Source organism: Chanos chanos, chromosome 6 (assembly GCF_902362185.1).
Source record: "Chanos chanos chromosome 6, fChaCha1.1, whole genome shotgun sequence".
Lineage (NCBI taxonomy): Eukaryota > Metazoa > Chordata > Actinopteri > Gonorynchiformes > Chanidae > Chanos > Chanos chanos.
In genome coordinates, this window is record NC_044500.1 from 47,152,058 (window position 1) to 47,174,557 (window position 22,500).

The 22,500-nt window shown below is 44.1% G+C and overlaps 2 protein-coding genes across 4 annotated transcripts in view; one reads left to right on the forward strand and one right to left on the reverse strand.

Annotated features, from left to right (window-relative positions):
• Positions 1-1,154, reverse strand: part of hemk1 (HemK methyltransferase family member 1) — an 11,008-nt gene extending 9,854 nt beyond the window's left edge. The window contains exons 1-3 of the mRNA XM_030777828.1: positions 1,065-1,154; positions 595-762; positions 327-418 (exon numbers count right to left, since the gene is read on the reverse strand). Of these exons, the coding sequence (XP_030633688.1) occupies positions 327-418; positions 595-762; positions 1,065-1,121 (317 nt within the window). The 5' untranslated portion in view covers positions 1,122-1,154. The remainder of the gene's footprint in view (positions 1-326; positions 419-594; positions 763-1,064) is intronic.
• An 8,095-nt stretch (positions 1,155-9,249) lies between these two features.
• The window catches only part of srgap3 (SLIT-ROBO Rho GTPase activating protein 3), a 96,128-nt gene continuing 82,877 nt past the window's right edge, over positions 9,250-22,500 (forward strand). For all 3 annotated transcript variants that reach the window (XM_030776486.1, XM_030776488.1, XM_030776487.1), the window contains exon 1: positions 9,250-9,316. In XM_030776486.1, the coding sequence (XP_030632346.1) occupies positions 9,250-9,316 (67 nt within the window). The remainder of the gene's footprint in view (positions 9,317-22,500) is intronic.

A 22,500-nucleotide genomic window follows, 5' to 3' on the forward strand; every position in this document is an offset into this window, starting at 1 on the left:
CAAGACACTGATGGAAATTTGAAACAGAAACTCAGAGGGTCACAACATAGGGGTGGAAACAGTAACATGAAACATCTCCACACACTGTAGGTCGATGACTTAAAGAAAAAGGCTGAGTAAAACTGGGCAGTTTCTATCTTGCCTTGACACATATAGACTCAAATCTACCTTTTTTGGGGTGGGGGTGGGGGGGGTTGTTAATCCATAATACACATGGCAGACCACTAAGCTGATATCTGTATAGTGTTGCTGGTGTGTGAAGCGTGGAATACTGTCAGAGTGTATTAACGAACTGCGACACATCCGCTGTGATATCAGGCCTGTACCTGGTCAGACGTTTTGAACACAGCTCCCAAACCCTCTCTGTCTGTGCGTCTGTCAGGAACTCTGCCAATCTTCTCTGTTCCACATTCTCCAACTTTAAGAACGTGTGTGAGAGAAGGAGAGAAAGAGAGAAAGAGAGAGAGAGTTGAAGAGCGAGAGAGATAATAGGCGGTTAACTTGCCCAAACTTCGTTTGAAAGCCTAAGGAACCATACAAATTGAATGTTGGGAAGCTGCCGAAAGAGGAAGTTGGCTGAGAGTGTAGACTTGCCGTTTTCGCTCCTAAAACGTGAGCGATAATATACTGGCTGGATAACCGTGCTTCGGGTATGTCATGCTCTAGAAAATGCTGCTCCCAGAGTCTCGCGGCCTGTTTAACGGTCATCCTGGAGACCGCCGGTAGATTTCTTCCGACAGCAAGACTTGCATCTCTCGAAAACTGGGTACCGAGAAGGAGAAAAAAAGAAAACACCTCAGAGAACATGATATGTGGCGCCGTGAAGGCATGAACTGAATCTTTTTTTGTTGTTGTTGTTGTTGCCTTGTGGTCTTTATGATCCAACATTTACCTTTACGAAACATCATTTAACACTTCTGAAGGACGAAAGCCCAGCTAGGCGATATTAAAGTCTTAGTTCACTCTAAGAAAACCGTTAACATTTTCAAAGCCATGAAGCTGGCTTAACGTTACTCTTTTAAAGATAAATTCAACTGTTCTGGAAGATGTTTCTCTCTTCTCACCTGATGTTTTGCAGTCCCAATGTAACGGTTCAAGACGCGTTTGAAAAGGGAACTCATATTAAATGTGAATGTAATTTAGCATAGCTCGTGACAAATGCATTAACATATCAGTCCGAAACTGTGATAACGTTTTACATGTTCGCATTAAGTCAATAAAACTGCTCACTATAGAAAACTGCCAAGGTTAAGGGTGCCTGTCTAGTATATACAGTAATCTTGACATCATGCATGTTTGACATGCGGAAACTAAATCTACTACAGGAAGACATACACATTTCAACATAAAAGCATGCTTTCTCACACGATACTGTACTTCGTAAATTGTTCTTCCTAAGACTGTCCCTCATATCGTCACAGTTAGTTTGTTTTAGGCTTATTACAAAGATGTAAATTATTCCGCCGACTCCTATTTCAACCTACTGATGACTCAGGAAAATGCTCCCGAGTTCTGAGCTGTCTTAGACTATTATTTTGAAAACAGACTCAAAACGTAATTGTTTCTCTGTTGTAGACCCTTTGACTTTATTGATAGAAGTTAATATTTTTCTTCTTATTGCTAGTCCAGCCACAGACTGTAGCATTCCACCTCAGACAGATCATCACAACTTCTCATAGTTTGTATTACGCTTAACAACATGTTAAGGGATAAAATAGAATAGACGGCAGGGGGCGGAATTTGTCCGTTTAATTGAACCCTTGAAGTCATAACTAGTTTAGTTGACCAGTAGAGGGCACTAGAACGTTATCAAGCTTTTAATATACGCTGCATTGCAAGCTTTTTGACAAAATTGCTCAAATTTGAGAAAAGTGTTTGGTGGTTGGAAAACGTAAAATGATGGAAAGAACACCATTACTAAGGCCAAAGTATTATGACTAAAACTGAATACAGCTTTGGGTAACACATAAAAGGCAGTTCTGTCATTAATCCTTGTATTAACTTGTTTATTGTTAGAAAAAGACCGTGGACAAACACAAAAGTAACATTTTAAGAACTTTGAAAACACATTTTGAACATATTTAAAAATGTATCATTATTTATCCTGTTATGTCGGGAGGGAAAGAATAACAATCAATAGTAACTACTGACAATGTTTTATCAATAAATTGCAGTCTTTTGAAGTGTGCAAAAGAACATTTTGACTCACTTTCATATGACACTGTGTGTTCACTCAACTATGTTGTGGCGATGCAGACTGAACTTTCTCTCGTGTCTTTGAAAAATGACTCTGTGAATGTTTTGAAGTGGGAGAGTTAAAAATAGCCCAAATACAATAGCATTGGATGAGATCTTTCCTCTTGGAAGCCACCTGACCAAGGGCCACATACAAAATTTCTCCTTCTGAGCCCCGATTGGCTGTAAGGAGAATAAAGAAATGGGGCGGGGCGCTGTGTGTGTGTGTGTGTGCGCGTGTGTGCGTGCATTTGCATGTGTGTGTATGCATGTGTGTGTGTGTGTATCTGTATGTGTGCATGTGTGTGCCTCCACATGTGCATGTGCATGTGCATGTGTGTGTGTGTTGGGGCAGGGGATTCTGAAATAACATCAGGCTGGGCTGAGTCACATGACTGGGGTTCTGTGGTCCAGATGGGATTGTTTGTTGCTCTGTGCTGGAGGAGGCCTTGGGGGCTGACTGTGTGAGACGCCACACATGAACACGAACGGAACACATGAAACCAAGAAACCCAACTCTTACCCTGCACGGCTCTCGCTGTTTACTCTCGACAAACACACCAATAAGACAGCTAGACACAGCACACACACACACACACACACACGCACGCACACACGCAGTTCCTCTGTCACTTCCAATCAGATACAGAAAAGAGCAAAAGAAGAGACTACGCAGTGAGAGGAAGTTAAAAAGATGAAATACTGAATGAGAGAAGAAAGAGAGAAAGAAAGAAAGAAAGAGAGAGAGAGAAAGATAGAAAAGAGAGGGGAGAAAGTGTAGTCACCAGACCAACGGTTCACTGGACATAGTTTTCTGCTAAAGGGAAGTCTGGGTTTAATGGCTGCTTCTGTGCTTCTAATTAAGGGAAAACTGACCGACGTTTGGCAGACAGGCGAACTCGCGACGACAGAAAAGCTCTAAGAACCGCTTTATCTCCACACACACACACACACACACACACACACACGCACAATCTTGACATTTACCTCCACACACACAAAAAAATCTTCATGTTTATCTCCACACACACAAAATCTATACATTTATGTCCACACATACGTACACAAAATCTTTACGTTTATCTCCATGCACACACACACACACACACAGATGAAATCTTTACGTTTATCTCCTAACACACACACACAAACACACACACACACACACACAGAAAAAATCTTTACGCTTATCTCCACACACACACACACACACACACACACACACACACAGATGAAATCTTTACGTTTATCTCCTAACACACACACACAAACACACACACACACACACACACACACACACACACACACAGAAAAAATCTTTACGCTTATCTCCACACACACACACACACACACACACACACACACACACACAGATGAAATCTTTACATTTATCTCCTAACACATACACACAAACACACACACACATACACACACACAGAAAAAATCTTTACGTTTATCTCCACATACACATAAAATCTTTACGTTTAGAGAAACCACGAGGCAGACAAAAGGCATTTCTCGAGAACCAGACCTAAAGTCTAACACGCCAACACACCCCAAGTCTGTGATACGCTTCCAGCAACTGATCTCTGAAATCTCGCTCTTTTTTTTATTCAGTCTTTCCTTCGAGGGTTCGTCAACCCCTACGGACACGTCCTAGACCACCACTTTCTACGGCCACTTCACGTCCGCTTCGAGAGAGGGATGACGGGGTACGAGAGCACTTAGGAAAACGGAACCTGAACACTTAGGGAAACGGCACTACCTGAACGCTTTTCTTCCCCTCTCTTCCATTTTCATTCAGGGTGACCGAAGCGCCGAGCCACTCGCTCTCCAGCAGACGTTTTCGTTCAAAAGAGCTCTAAAAATAGACACAGGTAACCGCGCCTTGGCCTGGATGGCTCTCACAGGCCTCCGAACCCTCCGCTCAAACGCCCTCTGTGCAGAATGAGTTCTCCAGGCTCCATTCTGCTGTTTCCAGAACACATGAGGGAAGGGAGTTAGCGCCAGAAGAGATACAAAATGGTCTCTTCAGTTATAGCCTTTGTCAAGTGAGCATGAAATGACCCAGATGCCGCACATCACATCCCCCGAAGCTTTTGTTTTGCAAGCGTTTCCAGACCTGGCCCATGGAATCTGCTGCAGACAGAAGGTAAGGGAGGTTTGACTGTGTGGACTGTGTCTGTTTCACGACGGGAGAGACAGGAAAACAGGACACAGCCACGTGTATTTTCACATGTAAAACATAACAAGGAAACTTTATTCACACATTTTCACATCCTCAGTCCCACCGTAGTAGTTTAGGATTCTAATGAAGCCTAATTAGCTGTTCAGATCAGTTCCGTTCAGATCAGCTTGGTTCAATTCAGTTCAGTTGAGTCCAGTTCAGTTTGGTTGAATTCAATTCAATTCAGTTCAGTTGATGTCAGTTCAATTTGGTTCAATTCAATTCACTTCAGTTCAGTTCAGTTTGGTTCAATTCAATTCAATTCAGTCCAATTCAGTTTAATTAAGTCTCCAGAGCAGCTTCAGTGGCTTCGAGAACTATTCCAGAACACGAGAGGAATTCAGTTCAGCAGCAGGTTTAGAATCAACGCCACCTACAAAACTCCATCAGTGACTGTGAATCAGTGTTTCTGGAGACAATTACGCTGAGGGCCAGAGCAGGCATGAATAACACTCACCAGAGTCACATGTGCTTTTCTGACACCTCTGGAAAAAATTAAAGAGTTGAGTCATAAGCTGAATTCTTTCTAACAGTGACAGAGAACGGCATGAATAGAGCGGCACAGCTGACGGCCAGATGTCGGCCGTGAAAGAGAATATCAGGTTAAGGATGTTAAATAGGAAATATTTCACATTTCTCCAAAGTGTCTGGCTTGTACGGATTTAAAGTTGACTAATGTTGTGATCAAAATGTGACAATTATGTGAATGACTTTTTTTTTTTTACCTGTTATCTGATCCACAACAGACAACTCTAATTTATACTGGTTACACTGGCAAATGTAGTTACTGAGGATGTGTTCTCAGATTCCCATAATGCAATGTTTTCCCTGCTGCCTAAGCTGATTGGTAACACTAACTTTAAATTTGCTTGTCACCTTTAAAGGTTACCTTTTGGCATTTGGGCTGTCTCACTCCTGCAGCTATTTGACCTGACAATGGAATTTTCACTCTTTCTCTCTGTGAATGTGTATCTGTGTCTGTGTTACGGAGAAAGAGGGAGAGAGAACATGTTTATGTGCATAAGTACGTGCATGTGTGTGGGTATATATATGTGTGTATATGTGGTGTGTGTGTGGGTATATATGTGTGTGTATGCATGTGCGTGCGTGCGTGTGTGTGCGTGCTCATCTGTGTGTGTGTGTGTGTATGCACATCTGTGTGTGAGTGTGTGTGTGTGTGTGTTTGTGGTTTCTGCATTGTTAAATATTCTCAGTGTCACTATGAAATCATGTGGTTATGTAGACTGATGTCAGATAGAGGCGGAATGACACAACACTCTGTGTCTTTGACCCTGCTCAGTACCACACATCTGCAGCGTGTCTCTGACTATGTGCACACATGGCCACAGGCCTGCGTGGCCTCTTTCATCTGCACTTTCAGTATTGTTCAAATACACTCTGTGTGTCCCCTTGGCCAGACAGCCGTGGACTGAGAGCTTTTTTTTTTTTTTTTTTTTTTTCACCCCTTCTTCTTTTTTTTTTTTGGGGTGGGGGGGGGGTGGGGGGTGGGGGTTTGCGGGGATGCGGAGCAGAGGCTTGGACTTTGCTTCTTCGGACTGAACTGCTGACAGAGCTTCACAATGGAGCTTTGTACCTCCAAAACACTGGAGTCACAGTTTCCCAGGCTTTTCCCTGTGAGATGCCTAGCAATGAGGAGGAAAAGGGAGGGGAGGGGGGGGGGGGGGGGTTGGACAGAGGAGCAGCGAGATTCACTTATTCTGTAGTAAACAAAAGATATAAAAAGAATCCATTTTCATGCTCTCTATGTTCGACAGCACAGCTGGTGTAACATTACAGTTAAATTAATGGTATGTCTGCCCCCCCCCCCCCCCCCTTCTCTCTGGGCCAGAGGGGGGGGTGGGCAGAGCTGGAGTTCATTCATGTCCAGCTCTATAGATCAAGTGAAATGCGACTCATAAATTAAAATGACTCACGATACTCCATTCTTCAAATGGTAATCGAATTTATGTATTACATTTCCAGCCACTTTCAGGAAATGAAAATGAAATGCTAATCGTGTGAGCATCCTCTCTGTGGACAGAACCACACCTCCACGGACACAGATGGCGACGGTTTCTTTCTCTGCAAACGTTTTCTGCATCGTGTTTGAATTTGATGCTGATATCAGTAGACACAGTCACAGGTGAGAGGAGGGGGCGGGGTCTTGATTTCTCACTGCCTGGAAGCACACTTTGCACTGAGCACTTATGCAGGGAGCCATGCCATGCGTTCTCCTAGGGAGGTGTAGAATGTGTGAGCACAGCAGTGTGTGAGGAGGCAGTGGGAGCTGATAGGTAAAGGTTACGCAGGAGGCAGGGGGAGCTCCAGTGGTCCTGCAGGCTGTTTGGAATTCCTCAGGGAGCGCTCTCCTCTCTCTCTCTCTCTCTCTCTCTCTGTAGATTGTACACAGAAATGTCTTTAGGCACAGGTACATCAAGCAGAAAAATGTCCAGACAACACTTTGCCAGGAGAGAAAGAGAGAGGGAGAGAATGTGTGTGTGTGTGTGTGTGTGTGAGAGAGAGAGAGAGAGAGAGAGAGAGAGAGAGGAAAACCACTAAAATGAGATGGGAAAGAGTGACAGGCAGAGAGAGAAAGAGAGAGAGAGAGAGAGAGAGAGAGAGAGAGAGAGAGAGAGAGAGAGAGAGACGGGTAAAGAGAGAAAGCCATTATCTTGGAGAGGGCTGACGAGTGTGTATGAGAGAGTCTTTGGGATTAGTGTGAATTAATGTTGGGCTTTGCAGGAGCATGTTCTCATCCCAGAACAGATCAATTTTACTCTCTGAAGTGACTGTTTAATCTTCTCACCTCGTTTATGCACAGACACATCATGTATAATCACCAGGACGAGAACATGTCGCCAGCAACAGCTGATTCATGTCTGCTTAACACCGTTTAGCATAATAACCGTCATTAGAATCCAGGGGACTTCGTCTGATTGGTCCGTCTGCACACCTGGAACAAAACGGACTGTTACTTCAAATCACTGACATGTTGTTGATTAATGTGTAATTAATTAAACTGCTTATAACCTAACTAAAAAAATTATGAAGATGAGTTCATTTTGAAGATCTTCCCCATAATGCATAGCTGAGGAAAACACAGTAGTAACCCATGGTGACTTGCAATTCATTGTTTTCGAAGGCTTTTGCTTATGGATTTTCACCACTATGCCATTCAAGGTCCATGGCGTACGATAAAAACGATGCAATTTAGTTTCCCCGAGACAGAGAGAGAAATTGTTCCATTCCTTAAAACTCACCTGTATTATCTTTTCACCATGGTCCATTTCCCCGATAGTTTCTCTTCTCCGTCCCAGTCGTCTGATGCAGTGTGTTGCAGTGGTGATTGACGTTAAAACGGTCTTTGGGGCTTTTAAAACTACCTTTCCAAACTCCCAACTGACAGGAGTTGTCAGCAGAGTATTCTCCGTTCTGCCCAGCCTCCACGCGACGTCTCGTTCCTAACTTCCTAACCGACGCTTCAATTTACACGCGGAGATATCACAAGCCTCATGTGACTCACATTCTCAACCACTGTTTTTCTCTCTCTCTCTCTCCGCCCCCACCCCCTCTCCCTCTATCTCTCTCATACACATACACACACTTCACAGCTTCGAGATGATCTGTACCCCAGAATCGCAAAAACGTGAAAAAAGGCTAATTGTTACAGCATTCTGATAGCATAGCTGGCATCATAGAATATGATGAAATTAGGAGACGAAGACTTAATACAGTATGGTTGACAGTAACAGTGCGTGGAATAATGCAGGGCAAGACAATGTATTATTGTCTTATTAAAAATAGAAACGTGTAGCGTCTGACATATGACGCATAATCACAGAAACTGTGCTGACACATTAAGACACTACGGGGAAGTGCCAAATGGTCACACACACTATTTCACCCAACTGTGTGTATGACAGCGTATATACGTATATAGGTTTTTCACCAGCTAATTTGTAATCACGGACTGACATATGAAAACAAGGATACAATTCATGTCTGTTTCAATTACTGCCACTGGCTTCTGGTTCCGATTCTGCCTCTGATAACAGCAGTATTTTATTTATTTACTCTTCATTTGTTTTTTGTTTTTGTCATTTGTTTGATCGTGTGTGTGAGTGAGTGAGTGAGCGAGTGAGAATAAGAGAGAGAGAGAGAGAGAGAGAGAGAGAGACTGATTGGATTGGCTGAGGGAGGGGGGGTCTACAATAGGAGGAGTCTCATATGACGCTCGGCGCTGTTCCATTCTTCTTTGGGTTGAGATTTCACTGTGTATGAAGCTAATCAAAAGACGTTTGACCACACACTTACACGTACAACCCTTTATCTATGGAGACGCGGAAATTATGAAAACATAAGCGAGATGGATGCACTCACAGGGCTTTACCATGATCATCTGACTCTTTCTTTGGCTTAAGCTGCAGGATTTACTTTTCGCCAGTGAAGGTTTTCGATGGCATGCAATCCTTACTAAGGAGGAGCCCCTAAATTCTGTCTCTAGTCTAGCGCTTCAACGCAAGAAAGGACCGACTAAAACGTTAGCTAGAGAACGCATCAGTGCAGGTGTGTTTGCGGCGCAAATCTCTGAAATACCAAGTGTTTCATAGGACGGATAAGGTTTTAGAAAAATTAACATTTGATGCAGTTAAAAGAACATTCATTGGTAGAGTTGCAGTGATATTGGAAGGAGAAAAAAAACAACAGTGCAAGGTCTGCTACTCAGGGTCCATCGCCCAAAGCCTGGACATCTCTCTCTCACTGGGTCTACGCTTACCTCAGGAAACATGTCATCTCAGACTAAATTCAAGAAGGACAAGGAGATTATCGCTGAGTACGAAACTCAAGTGAAGGGTATGTATTTATTCATTCACTTCTTTCCTGTATTTGTGAATCTGCAAATGGTTTTACAAGACGTCTTGTCGGCACAGGGGTTGTACAGTGTGTCTTTATGTTACTAATCGGGTATATCATTTGTCAAATGATAGTTAACTAACATACGGAAATAATAACAAAGACCAATTACTGCACCAGACAGCTGGACAACCTATACAGTTTTTTGATCGGTATTTTGAGCTTGCAAGAGCGTACGTTATGGTTAGCCTGGAGTCTCTATCACTGCATTGGATCACTGGGGTTGAGTGCAGATTCACCTTCGGTACCCAGTTTTTTTTTCTCCCAAACCCTGTGCTGTTTGCTGGACTGAAGATGCGTTGTGTAACACTCTGATTTCTTGTGTGCCTTTGTTTAACCGTCTGGGCGTCCCACCTACTTAATAACTGGCTAATTATGATACGAACTTTTTGTTGCAGATTGATGGGGTGCGTGTTGATGAAGCTTAGAAAACCAGTCAACTGCCATGCAGTGTTCTAAGGCTTCTGGTTGCTTTCCAAAGCGATCGTAATCCCTGCTGTTGTAAATATTTTTTTAAAGATGAAAATATTGGGTTTGCATGACAAAGATAAGACTTCCAGAGGTCGCTCCATCTGAAACGTGCCGCCGCCGCGCATTGTTGCCGGGGAGATCGGTTCATTGTAATGTCGCACGCGGTTCCCAAATGGGTGGACCTTGAAGGCCAGCTCCGTGAATTGTTCTCTTTTGTTTACGTTTTTTCGTGGCTTCTTTTTGAAGATCAGACGTTCGAAACCGCATGTGGAACTCCGAGAACTTTAATAAATCAATACACATTGAATCGGACTTGTTAATAATCAGCAAGAGAACCAAACGCATTACCACGCGACATCTGCAAAAAACATATCAGTTTGTGAATCGTGCAGTTTTAAATGTCAGTAGTGAATGTGATTTGTTGCTGATAAAACTATATATATCAGCTCAACTGTTTGAATACCTGCATACTCATTCCTGTATCTCTCCACTCTAACCGGGGCCTTCACAAAGATTGACACTATGTTAAATGATTTGTTTTCTGAATGGAAGCCAAGCTTATAAGACAAAAAAAACCCACCATCACTGTACATATGAAATTCAATGCCATTTAGCCCTCTCCTGTCCTCTCATGCGGACTGATGGTGGTCATCGGGAAAGGGGAAGGGACGGAGGGGGGCACGTTCATAAACCCCCATAGAGGCAGGACATATCGCCACCACAGACACAAACATAATTTGTTCTTCGTTGTTGCTTTGAACACCGCCCCGCCATGTCTCCAGGCAAGCAGAAATTAGTGTTGAGTTTCTCGCTTGAGTAACGTTCTGGGGAGAAGGGCGACATTGCCCGGTAGGAGTAATGTAGGCTATGGGGTCCCAGAGATTCCACGCAGAGAGACGCGAGTTTTTCCGGATCCAAAATGCATATTAATTGTTGCCCCGGTAACCTCATCACCATGCAACGACATTACCATAATCCTCAATGAAATGCAAATATTAAGTTAATTTCCACCTCATTTAGGTAGAGTGTATCAAGGCCCCTGAGGGATGATAAACGGAGAAAACCCGAAGCTTCCTTGGCTAACATCGTCGTTTCATAGAGTCAACTGCTGAAAATGAGATATATCAGATAATGAAAAAGGGAGTGGAATAATTTAACAATGACAAAAAAAAATAATAATGATTTTACACTTTCCTTTAATGCTCTCAGTTTCCCTTGGTAGTTAGGCTACTGAGTACATATCTGGATTTATTTTACAGTGCCTTGTGTTTAGCTCAGTATCTTAATTGATTTTCAATAACATCAGGGCTAAGCCTGAAAGCAAACGCTTTGAAGTGACTTCAGTCCAACTTCTGATGCAACGCTATGTTCCTTTCCTCCATTTCCAATCTTCTCGCTGAATTGAACCCGCGAGAGGTTGTACAAATGTCGACTTCCTTTCTAACGGTAAACACAACTAAAGACGTTGGCGGTTCGGTGTAGAATGAACAGAACCTAATCTGGAATGATGGTTAAAAGGTTTCTCCGAATCTAAGTAGAATCCAATGACAACAGTATCACCTGTAGGACTTAAAGGCATTGAGCCGGCTATTTAAAACCCTTTAAATCCAGAAAAGCTAGAGTGCGATCAGTTCTAGTCTATCAGCACGACATCTTCAACCCCACGTGCTTTCGGAGAGTAAACAAGAGGCCACTTTATTGTCTGTCATAAGAACTCGTCTGTCGTGTTTGATACTGTTTTCTGTCACCAATGAAATGTAGCCTATGTTTAAAAGCTCACTTATTAAAGTGAGCGTAAGCCTGCTCCTTCAAGATCAAGAGTCGCAGGATGTACCCTTGAGTCTTAAAACAGATTTACCCTCTCCTGAATAATGTCGCGAGCCCAGCAACACACGAGGGGGTCCAGCTGCTGACGGAATAATCTTTTAGTAATCTATTCCATATATTTGTTTACGTCTCAGTGTCCTCAGAGCAGTCCTCGTCGTCAGCCTATTTGGATTAATATCTGACAGTAATGTCGTTTACGCTCTATTAGACGTGAATAATCTGGTTTGATTGGCCTCTGCAGGGGGAGGGCCGGTCGAGTGCATGCTAACTGGAGATTTCGGGCCGCTGGGCTGTATGAGCCTCTCGCTCATGGGCTGCGTTTGCGCTGCCGCTCTCCTCTCTTTGTGGAGGGCGAAAACCGCTGTCACATTTGGCCTACTTTTTATCTGCAACCCTCAGTTACGTTTTATCACTCCGCGAGTCTAGCGTCAGTCGTTAAGTTTCCCCAATTATTGCCTTTAGGTGCTTGACACAAATTCATAATCCTGTAGGACATGTGGACAGAGTAACACGGAGTGGAGTTTAAAAGTATACTGTAGTGCATCAATTATGTTGTATTTACACGTTAATACATGTTAACAGAGATAAAAAGGGAAACATAATTATTTATTGAAACCCTAGAGGACTACTTACAACAAACTGCTTAGTCTTGGCTATCATCAGTATAATGTTAGGTTTAATGTCAATTTCTTTATTTACTTTTTTATTTATTGTGTTTATGTTGCTCCTGTGGTGTGTGTACTACTGACCACAGGGTATGCGATTAAAAACGGAGTTATTTATGAGAGAAGAATGGAACAGAGTGCGAAATCAGTTTCTTTTTTCTAAAAAACCGTTTGTCTCTCAGACCCGTGTAGTGGCTTTCTTGACTTGAATTGCCCATTTACAGTTTTACTGGGTTTACTGGGGATCATGTTTGGCCTCTCGTTGCCAGATGTGTCAGTAGTATTAGTCACTGGGGAATGAGATGATGTGCCAGGACTTTTGACTGCGCTCATGAGGGTGCAACAACGGTTTGTTGACAGCTCTGCCCAGCCTCTCTCTCTCTCTGTCTCTCTCTCGTGCACGGTAATAGAGAGGATCTTCTTGAACCAGGAATGAGACATTTAAACCAGAGGACATTCCAAGAACATCCAGGAAGTTCTGTCCGCATTTATTCCCCAAAAGCTTGGATGTGATTGGCTCGAGTCGTTGAGTGTTCGGTTGGCTGACCGGGAAAGGGTCGTTGTGACATCGCTGTTCGCTCCCCTTGTTTTATTCTCCCGCTTATTAACCTGACACGGCAGGTCGGACCAGATCCTGGAAAATACCGCACTGCTGAAGGCATGAGATGCCTCCCGGTTAATCAGCATAAAACTCCTTCTCCTGCATTATGCAGCGCGATGGGAATCGCTAAGCAAGAGCTTGAAATAAGCCCCGGCCCTTTAAAAATGTCGTAAATAATGTAAACCGTAAAAATGAATTATAGAGAGATGCAGATTAGAGGAAGCGGGGATAGGGCTCGAAAAAGAACCACAGAGTGTGTGAAGAGGAGAGAAGAAGGGAATGCAGGGAAGAAGGAACGGAGAGAACAGTGAGTCGTCAGGTTAGCTAAACGTGGATGGGTTCACTTCTGGGACGATTCTATGAAAAAAAAAAAAAAGAAAAAAAAAAAGAAAAAGAGAGAATCCAGTATCATCGAACTTCTCCTTCTGCTTCAGTGCTACAGCGCAACGTCACAGAACTTCAGTGAGTTTAGCCGAGACAAAACAGTGGGTGAGAAAAATGAAGACCAGTTTCAAACCAAGCCGTGACATCACCCTCTTGGCAACCGTTGCTATACGTCTCATTCAACATCGATACATTTGCAGCGTGTGCTCTCTGACCTTTACCCCCAACTTCATATTCCATTTGTTTTGTAAACTTCGACACAGAATGGGTATTTGCACACAGGACCTCCCTAGGTGGTTTTTAACTGGTGTTACTGGTTGATCTTTTTTGTTTTCCAGTAACTGTACACTCTGTAGACTGCTCTTAGCTAACATGCTTGGTGTTATCTGTTTTCCGGTGCCTGTAGGCCAGCAGGGGCCTCATGCATAGAAGTGCCAGTGATTTGGTGTGTGAGTTTCGGTTGGCCTTTGGTGCATTGTTCCTGTTAGCTAAAGCAGGCCCTGAGTGAAAGACCAGGTCATGATCAAGACCAAGAAACAGCACAGTGATAGCAATGCTAATTCACTAAGACTCATCCTTACTGTTCATTCTAAAACCGCCCATTGCGGTTTGCGCAAACAGGATTCCCCCCCCATTTTTTATGGCAAAACTGTGTTGATTTTATTGTCAGACAGGGCTGATTGTTTTTTTTAAACAGGCCTCAATTCAGCGCCCCTTTCATATTAGGTGTCTGTAATAACTGGCTGTTCTATCGATATACAAACATATATCAATATTAGATGCTTCACCCACGGTGCGGTATGAAATATTCAGGTCAGCACAGTTCAGTTTTATTGCTTTTTATACTTACACAGTCGCTTCTTTCGCTGGTTCACACGAAGAGCTGGCGTACCGACATACCTAGCATTCAGACACAGAGAGCAGTCTCCTTACAGATGACACAAACTCACTGTTAAAGACAAAGTGTAAATATGTACCCAGGCGGCGGGCATGGCTGTATTTCAACCTGTCTATTGTATAAACACACAGTAATTAGGGATACCTAATACCAAATGGATCTTTTCTATAAGGACTTCAGAGAGACGCTTTGTTCTGGCTAAGCTAATGCAGGCCACTGATAATGAGAATGGGGTTTGAAATTGCTCTTGTCAGTGAGTGAGTTATGGCTTATTTAGCCTGCTGTGCACATCCCAGAGAGTGGACGGGAGAGGATGAGGAATTGCAGTGTATCTGAATGACACACCACAGTAGTTGCTAGGTCGCCGTGAATGTGGAGATTGGACCGGAATGAGCGATTTGCCGTCGCAGTATGTCAACACGAAAGCGAAAAGGCGCGTTACGCGCGAAGTCTTCTGCGAGCGAATACGTCAGCCGTCCTGCAAAGATGCAGTGTTAAATTCCACTGCTTAATTACTATCTGGGCAATTTTCCCTTGGCACGGTTTAGACAGACGTTCCAAGATGGAAATCTCTGAGAATTTTCCAGCAGAACGAGTTTTTTTTTTTTTTGTTTTGTTTTTTTTGTTAGTTTCTGAAGTGATAATCACTATCTGTTTGGCACGTTCCCAGCTCCGTGACAGACATGATGTAAACAATCATACAATTATGTTTAAGAAAATATCTGTGGTGAGTAGCTCACCCTCTCACTGCTTATTAATTTTGGCTTTACAGGAGACCTACAGTGATAAATGAGTAAATAAATTTGCCTTCATTCTCTTTCAGCAAAAACTCTAAAGCCTTTTACCTCGATTTTAATGTCAAATTCATTTTGATTGGTTTTACCAGTCTTTCAGCAGTTTTGAAACCCATAGCCAGTCGAAATACCTGCTAAGCTAGCTCCGCGTTTTTTTTTTGTTTTTTTTTTCAGATGTTATGAGGAAGTCAGAATTAAAGTTTGATGGTCTTTGCTAGTCAGCGTTTTGAACAGTGATAAGAGGACTTTGGGTGATTTTATCGTGTGGATGGCCAGACGCTAACGGACGCTCTTTGTGAACAAACGTTTTCTTCTCAAGCAATTCCCTATTTAAAACGACCCGCCCCAAACCAGGCTGCTTTTGTTGGCCCCTGAAAGGGACACAAAAATCAGAAAAGGAAGCTTTAAATTTTTATATGAACTTATAGAGACTTAATGAATGGTTCCTTACTGCCAGCTATGAGGAAACATCTGTGTGTACGTGTGTGTGTGTGTGTGTTTTATTTCACACTCTCCACTTCCGTGTGACGGGTCTGTGTGTATGTGTGTGTGTGTGTGTGTGTGTGTGTGAGTGCTGGGTCTATCTGCTATGCTGCTGAATGTGTGTGAGACAACACCCTGTTGAAAGAACCTAAAGGACATCAGAAGGTTCCCTGGCTTTGAAGGCTTAGTGTGGCAGCTGGGATGAAGCTGATGTCCACCACTGGACACAATGTTACCGTTGACTGTGGACCTGACTGTTGTTGCCCCGGAGACAAAGCTATGTAGAGTTTACACAGTGGTCCCTGCTTTTCGCCTCTCTGTCAGAGCGGTCACAGAGCGTTCGTTTTCGCCGGACCCCTCTGAGATGCCGAGACGGCCGACCCGTGAACAGATCAGAAAATCGGATCAGAAGCTGTCTGAATGGTTCTGGTTCTGGGTCATGGCTGTTTGGCAGGATTCCGCGACGTCTCTTTGATTTGGTCTGCGTTACGGGCAGATTGATATGGAGAAAGAAAAGCAGCCCACCCGACGGCGTCGCGTGTTGTTCCTGCGTCGGCCCCCCCCCCCCCCCCCCCCCCCCCCCCCTCCATCTTAACCAGGAAACGGAGCGCTTTGAGACGTGTGTCGGAGGTTAAACGAACGGTTTGAGACTCGAGCACTACGTTTTCAGGCCATCCTAAAAATGGACCAGAGATAGCGCGTGTCTAGCGAGAGCGTGTTTTACCACATCTGTCTGCAGGTGGTTTTGTCTCTCCCTCATTTGTAGTGCTTTGATCAGACGACCTCTGACCTCTGAGCTGTGTGTTATATCCTTCCTGTGGACGTTTTTCTTTTTTTTTTTTCTTTTTTTTTCTTTTTCGTCTTCACTAATGACTCTACAGCCCTGTGCTTTCATGCTGCATTTGTTTAAAGGAAATCTCAAACCTGTATTAATTTAAACGTTTTTTTTGTTTCCCCTTCCTCTTCTTCTTTAAAAGAACTCAGGCTGGAGAGCGAGAGACACTCCAGTAACGCCTAGAATTCCAAAGGCCTCGTTCTCGAGGAAGGAGAAGTTTAGATTCAGAGCGTACGTCAGCCGCAGACCCCTGAAGGAGCCCGGGGTGGGGGGTGGGGGGGGGGGGGGGTGTTGTGCTCTCTACCTGCGGCCAAGCTCTTCCCATTGGTCCGAGGCTTTATTTGCATTTAAATAGAGAGGCTCCAAACCAAGAGGAGCAGACTTGGGTGATGAGAGGGGAAAAAAAAAGAAAAAGAAAAAAAGGAAAAGCTCTTCAGCAGCTTTGGAATTGGACTGCGGGTTAGTTTTCCCCTCACGCAAAGCAGAGAAAGCAAAAGGGTATCAGGGTAGAGTTTGCATGGCTACCCCTGCTTCCTGCCAATCTGTATTTTCCTCTTCCTCTCTCTCTCTCTCTCTCTCTCTCTCTCTCTTTTGCAGTCTCATTCAGAATCCAGTGAACCACAGGAGAGAGCTTCATTATGTAAGAGGTTGAAGAATGACCTTGAGATCAGCTCAGAGGGGGGAGGGTGGGGGGGGGTATGGGGGGGTCCTTCGCTAGTCAAAACAAAGGCCAGAGGTTCCTGAACACGTCTCTTCGCGCCGCTGAGTGGGAACGAACTTTAAAATGATTAGGGCATTAGACGAGAGTTTTAGAGCTGTCTAAATCTGCATCTGTTTTCTTCTGGCTCTGGTGACAAAGATCATGAAAAGGATTTGGAGCCTAATCGTAAACTGACTCCACTGCTAATGGGCTTTGCGATGATTCTTCTGGGTTTTTTTTTTTATGGTCTTACACATCTGCTCAAACTTGAAGTGACACTTGTCTGCTTCTAGACAACATGCGGGAAAAAAAAAAGTCAAGAGATGCCTTGCTCTGTTTTTTTCATTTTCTTCTTATTCTTTTTTTTTTATCTCTTTTCTTAATCTCGCTAACCCACTCCACTGTCCCGAGCCTCTGACATATGGTGTCATTCACGTGTCTTTCGAAAGGCTTGTTTTTTTGTTGTTTTTTTTTATTAGATTTGTCTGCTATTTATCCGCCGTTGTTCTTCTTGTTCCTTTCTCCAGGCCGGGGTGGGGGGTGGGGGGGAATGAGAGCAGGCTGTCTGCTGTCTTAGCTGTGCTTTTTGGCACGGGCAGCCCCCCCCCCCCCTCCCTGGAGCAGGAGTGAGGTGGGGCTTATGGCAGCGTGTGGCGGACTTTTCTAAACATCCGACTCATCCAGTCACCTGGCGTGCGACCCGTGGGCCGCGGGCCGTGTCAGGTGTGCTGAATTAAGACTGGAACACAAACGTGCATGCACTGGGGCCCTGCAGGTGTGGGGTTTGTCTGTCACTGGATTGGTATCTCGGCCCCTTGGTGAATTTTTGGTGTCTTTACAGCTGTCGGCTATAGTGGGTGAAGGGCTGGTCTATTCAAAACAAACGACCGCACGGACGGCCTGATCTGAATTAGCTACAGTTTGGGTTTTGAACGGTTCTGGATCGGTGTCAAACTGCATTTGGCTGTGTTATGGCAAGGTGGGGATTTAGACTCTGAATTTGCTGCAGTGAAAAGTAGTTTTTTAATTTTACTCTGTGTTCTACAGCAACAATCTTTTGCTTTCTTCATGCGACATCTCCTTCTTCTTTGCTGAGAAGAGGGTATGGGCACACACACGCACACACACCCACACACACACACACGCACACACTCTTTCACACTCGCAGTGACAATCAGCAAGTTTCCGTAGACTGAGCTGCGTTTTCACACCTTTTTCTTTGGTTTCAGTTTTCAGTAACACTCTTCTGTGTGTGTGTGTGTGTGTGTGTGTGTGTGTGTGTTTATGTGTGTGTGTGTGTGTGTGTGTTTATGTGTGTGTGTCCTTACAGAAATCTCCCCAACTCAATGTCAAACTGTTCAACACTCAGTGTTCAGCTTTAATACTTCGCACCGGGTGTGTTCAGAAATCATTCCAGCTATTGTAACATTCCCACCAAAATGTTGCCTTTGGACCAGGGACTATGTTTGCGGTGCATGAATTAGCATGTCACATAGGAAGGCATTTGGAAAGCCTTGCATGTATGGTATGTACTCAAGGCAACAAAAACAGTTAAAAAAAAAAAGTGGAAAAAAAACAGAAAAAAAAGACAAAGTATTAATTGTGAACGGACCGAAGAGCAAGGATGCTTGAACTGATTCTTAGTCATTTTAACTTCAAGGAGATAATTTGAAAATGACTGCTTGCATCTGTGTCAAGAAGGCCGAGTTAGAATCTTCCAGAAACATAAACTGATGTAATATTCGGGGGTTCTCCAGCCATAATTCAACATCATTTTCTCAAAGGCCAAACAATTTACCTCAATGGCTTTCAGGCATAGCAAAGCGTTTCCTTGAGATTTTGCCTGTTCAGGAGAGCCGTTGTCGCTTTTTCGGTCAGAAAAACCAGGAGCAGTGACTAATGGAAGCCTCGCTAAGATTCAGAGTGTGAGAAAGCTTCCATGGTTTTAGTACAGGTAGATTGTTCTGGGATGCCAATTGGCAAGATAACTTTCCTCAGGGTAAGATACAGAAGATGTCCAAACACACACACACACACATACACACACACACACACAAACACGAAACATCATTCTCAGTGCCTTGAAGAGTTTGATCACCTTTGCTACATGTTCACCAGGGGAGACGCTACGCTGCATGCTAATATAAGAAAGTAAAGTTGTTGAGTGTGTTCTCAGTTTGTCCTCCTCAGAGACCAGGCGAGGTCACTGTAAATATTGGATCTGTCCAGCAGCAGCATCTGTGTCAAAGCCACGAAGAGGCTGAAGAGACTCGTGGAGAGGTTCTGAGAGCCTTGTCTTCACTCTGTCTGATGACACAGTACTGAATTTGGACTGATGACACAGTACTGAATTTGGACTGATGACATAGTGCTGAATTTGGACTGATAGTGATGAGACAGAAGCCTGAGTCCTGGTTGTTAAATCACTTCCATTAGAATCCGGGGGAAAAAAATGCCAGAAGACTTTGGAAAGGGGGGTGGGAGGTGATGTCGGGCCTTCTGCTCATTGGCTTAGTTGCTTAGGCACAGAGTTACCATGGCGAATGCAAGCAAAGAGTTACCATGGTGAATTCAGAAGGGCATTGGTTCCTCTGACATTTTCAGCACCACTGAAATACTCTGTGTTGATCAATACAGGAGCAACAACAAAAACATCTTAATGGAAACTTCAGTAAAGCTTAGCTTGTTGACTGTTAGTCTAAATTCCCAAATAAGGACTAAAAGATGAGGAAGGTGAATGCTGGGGTTCATTAATCAGCATGTAATCGTCCCTGGATCGGCCTAATTTACTACACTGTTGTACAATTAAACACACGTGTTTCAGTCCATTGATGAAAATATGCATTAGCTTGAGCAGTTTACACAAATACCTCATTATTGCCTTCTGTCTTGATTAGGGTCTATGTCATTAGCTATGTCTATATGCAAATGTCCATCTAAACACAATCCCTATTGATTTGCATGGACTGATGAGATTAATAAGACATGATTAGCTGTTTGTGTGTGTGTGTGTGTGTGTGTGTGTGTGTGTGTTTGGCTAAAGTGTTAGCGAGAGTGGCTGAATTGTCCTCTGTGTTCCATCCCTCAGTGAGCAGTGATAATGGGTCTCCACAGTGATGTCGCCATGGTGAAAGAGGGGGTTCTATTTTTATGATGCAGTATTCCGGAATATTTGAGTCAGGCAGGCAGGCCTGTCAGGGTTTTTTTTTTCTTTTCTTTTTTTTATGAATGCGCTTCTTTTCACTCAGCCACTAAACTAAAACACAGCCAGAGAAAGGCAGAGAGAGGGAGAGAAAGACAGAAAGATAGAGAGAGAGAGAGAGAGAGAGAGAGGGGGAAAGGGAGAGAGAGACATTTATTAAATTGCTCCAGTGTATTGTCTTGACGTTTGAACAGCACTGTAGTGTATTTAACTCTTAGTGAACTCTGTGTCATGCGTCATGTCCGGCCTGATGGCTTACAGCTCCCAGGTTGAGCTCCAGTAGACTGGCTAAACTGGCTGCACTGGTCTCCGACGAGGAGCTGCATTCCTCTGGACGGGAAGTGCAGTACGGCTGAGACACACACACACCCCTGGCACCTCCTGTAAGTCCCCAGACCTTCAGATTACCTCAGCGCTCCTGGCAAAGAGAGAGAGACAGAGAGAGAGAGAGAAAGAGGGAGAGAGAGACAGAGAGAGGGAGAGAGGGGGGGAGTGAGAGAGAGAGAGAGGGAGAGAGAGACAGAGAGATGGAGAGAGAGGGGGAGTGAGAGAGAGAGAGACAGACAGAGAGCGAGAGATCGAGAGAGAGAGAGACAGAGACAGACTGAGAGAGAGAGCGAGAGACAGACAGAGAGAGAGAGAGCGAGAAAGAGAGCGAGAGAGAGAGCGAGAAAGAGAGCGAGAGACAGACAGAGAGAGAGAGAGCGAGAAAGAGAACGAGAGAGAGAAAGAGAGAGATGGGGGGATTCTAATGACTCACTAAGCTGACTATGAGGGTTTGTTTTTTTCTAAACAAATGGAAGTGTCATGTGTTGTACACAGAGATTTCCTGGCGTGTTTTAATGGGAAATCATTTTGTTTAGTTCCCGTTCCCAGTGCTTCAGTGGTGATACTGCTTTACAGAAAGCTTCTCCACACAGTGATCAGTGTTTTTCTTTTACAAAATATCTCAAAGAAAATATTCGGAAAATATGGTTCATACTTGTATTGAGCTGTAGTGTCTCTGGGTTTCTGGGTAACATGTCTTGTGTGGAGATCAGCCCATGGGGCTGGTTCAACTTCTGTGCCCTGCAGTTCTCTGGACAGCAGTTAGTTTTTGTCTTTTGACTCCTGAATTTTAAGACAGACACAGTGTCCCAAACACTAAACCTCCGTAACAGTAAACCTCCATATGTTCTGTAATGATTCATCTGGATTAATGGTAGAATTGAAGTGTATGGAATATATAACTTGACACCTCGCACTGACAACAGATAATGCGCAGTTTGCGGAACTGAAGATTTGAACCCACATGTTTGGAAATGAGCCATCAACTTTGAGCAGAGACAGGTGTATCTGTCTCTCGTTCTCTCTCTCTCTCTCTCGTTCTCTCTCTCTCGCTCTCTCCCTCTCTCTCTCTCTCTTTCTTGATTGGTCGATTAGTCAGCAGGGGACTGCGTGCTGCTGATGGTGGTATAAGAACTGGTGCCAGTTCAGAGACAGTACTGGATAGCTCTGTGCATAAAGCAGTCTGATTTTATGACGTGCTGGGTCAAAGCCTTCATAGGATGGTCTGGTTTATTTCAGACGATTACACACATGAGATTTTGAATTTGCGACTTTGCCTGAGACGCTGTTGTGTAAAGGTGCAGGTGAAAAACCACGGGACATTTTGAATCCAGTGCAGCACACACAGCCAGCACAGTTCTGACAGCATCACAGTGTACCACACTAAAGCATCAGGTCACGTCACAGTCAGCGGCTGGGAACAAAAGGATAGAATAAGGAACATCCTTCATGTCATGTTACTCTGTGTGTGTGTGTGTGTGTGTGTGTGTGAGTCTTTAAGACATGTCACCTCTATCTACTCCCTTCACTGTTGTCTCGTCAGAGCTGTTCCCAGGAGGAATGTTGCAGGCATGTGTTGCCGTGGTGACGGCATGCAGTGATCTCTCTCTCTCTCTCTCTCTCTCTCTCTGTCTCTCTCTCTGTGTGTGCTGTGGACGGAGCTGACACATGATTGACGGCTCTGCTCTGAGGGCGTGTCCTCGTTGTAGTGGCTGTGGTTTTCCATGAAGAGGCTCTTGTGACATGGTCAGAGAGGATGATACTGTAGCAGAGCAGGAGAAAATCAGTGCTTTGGTGAGATGGGACTGTGGAAATGACTGCTCTCTGGCTCTGAAGACAGGATGCTTAGCCTCTAATCACACAGGAGAGTCAGCGGGAGACCAGGCGTTCTGCGATTCTGAAACTGCGAGAGAAAGCGATCTGAGATTCTGATGGAA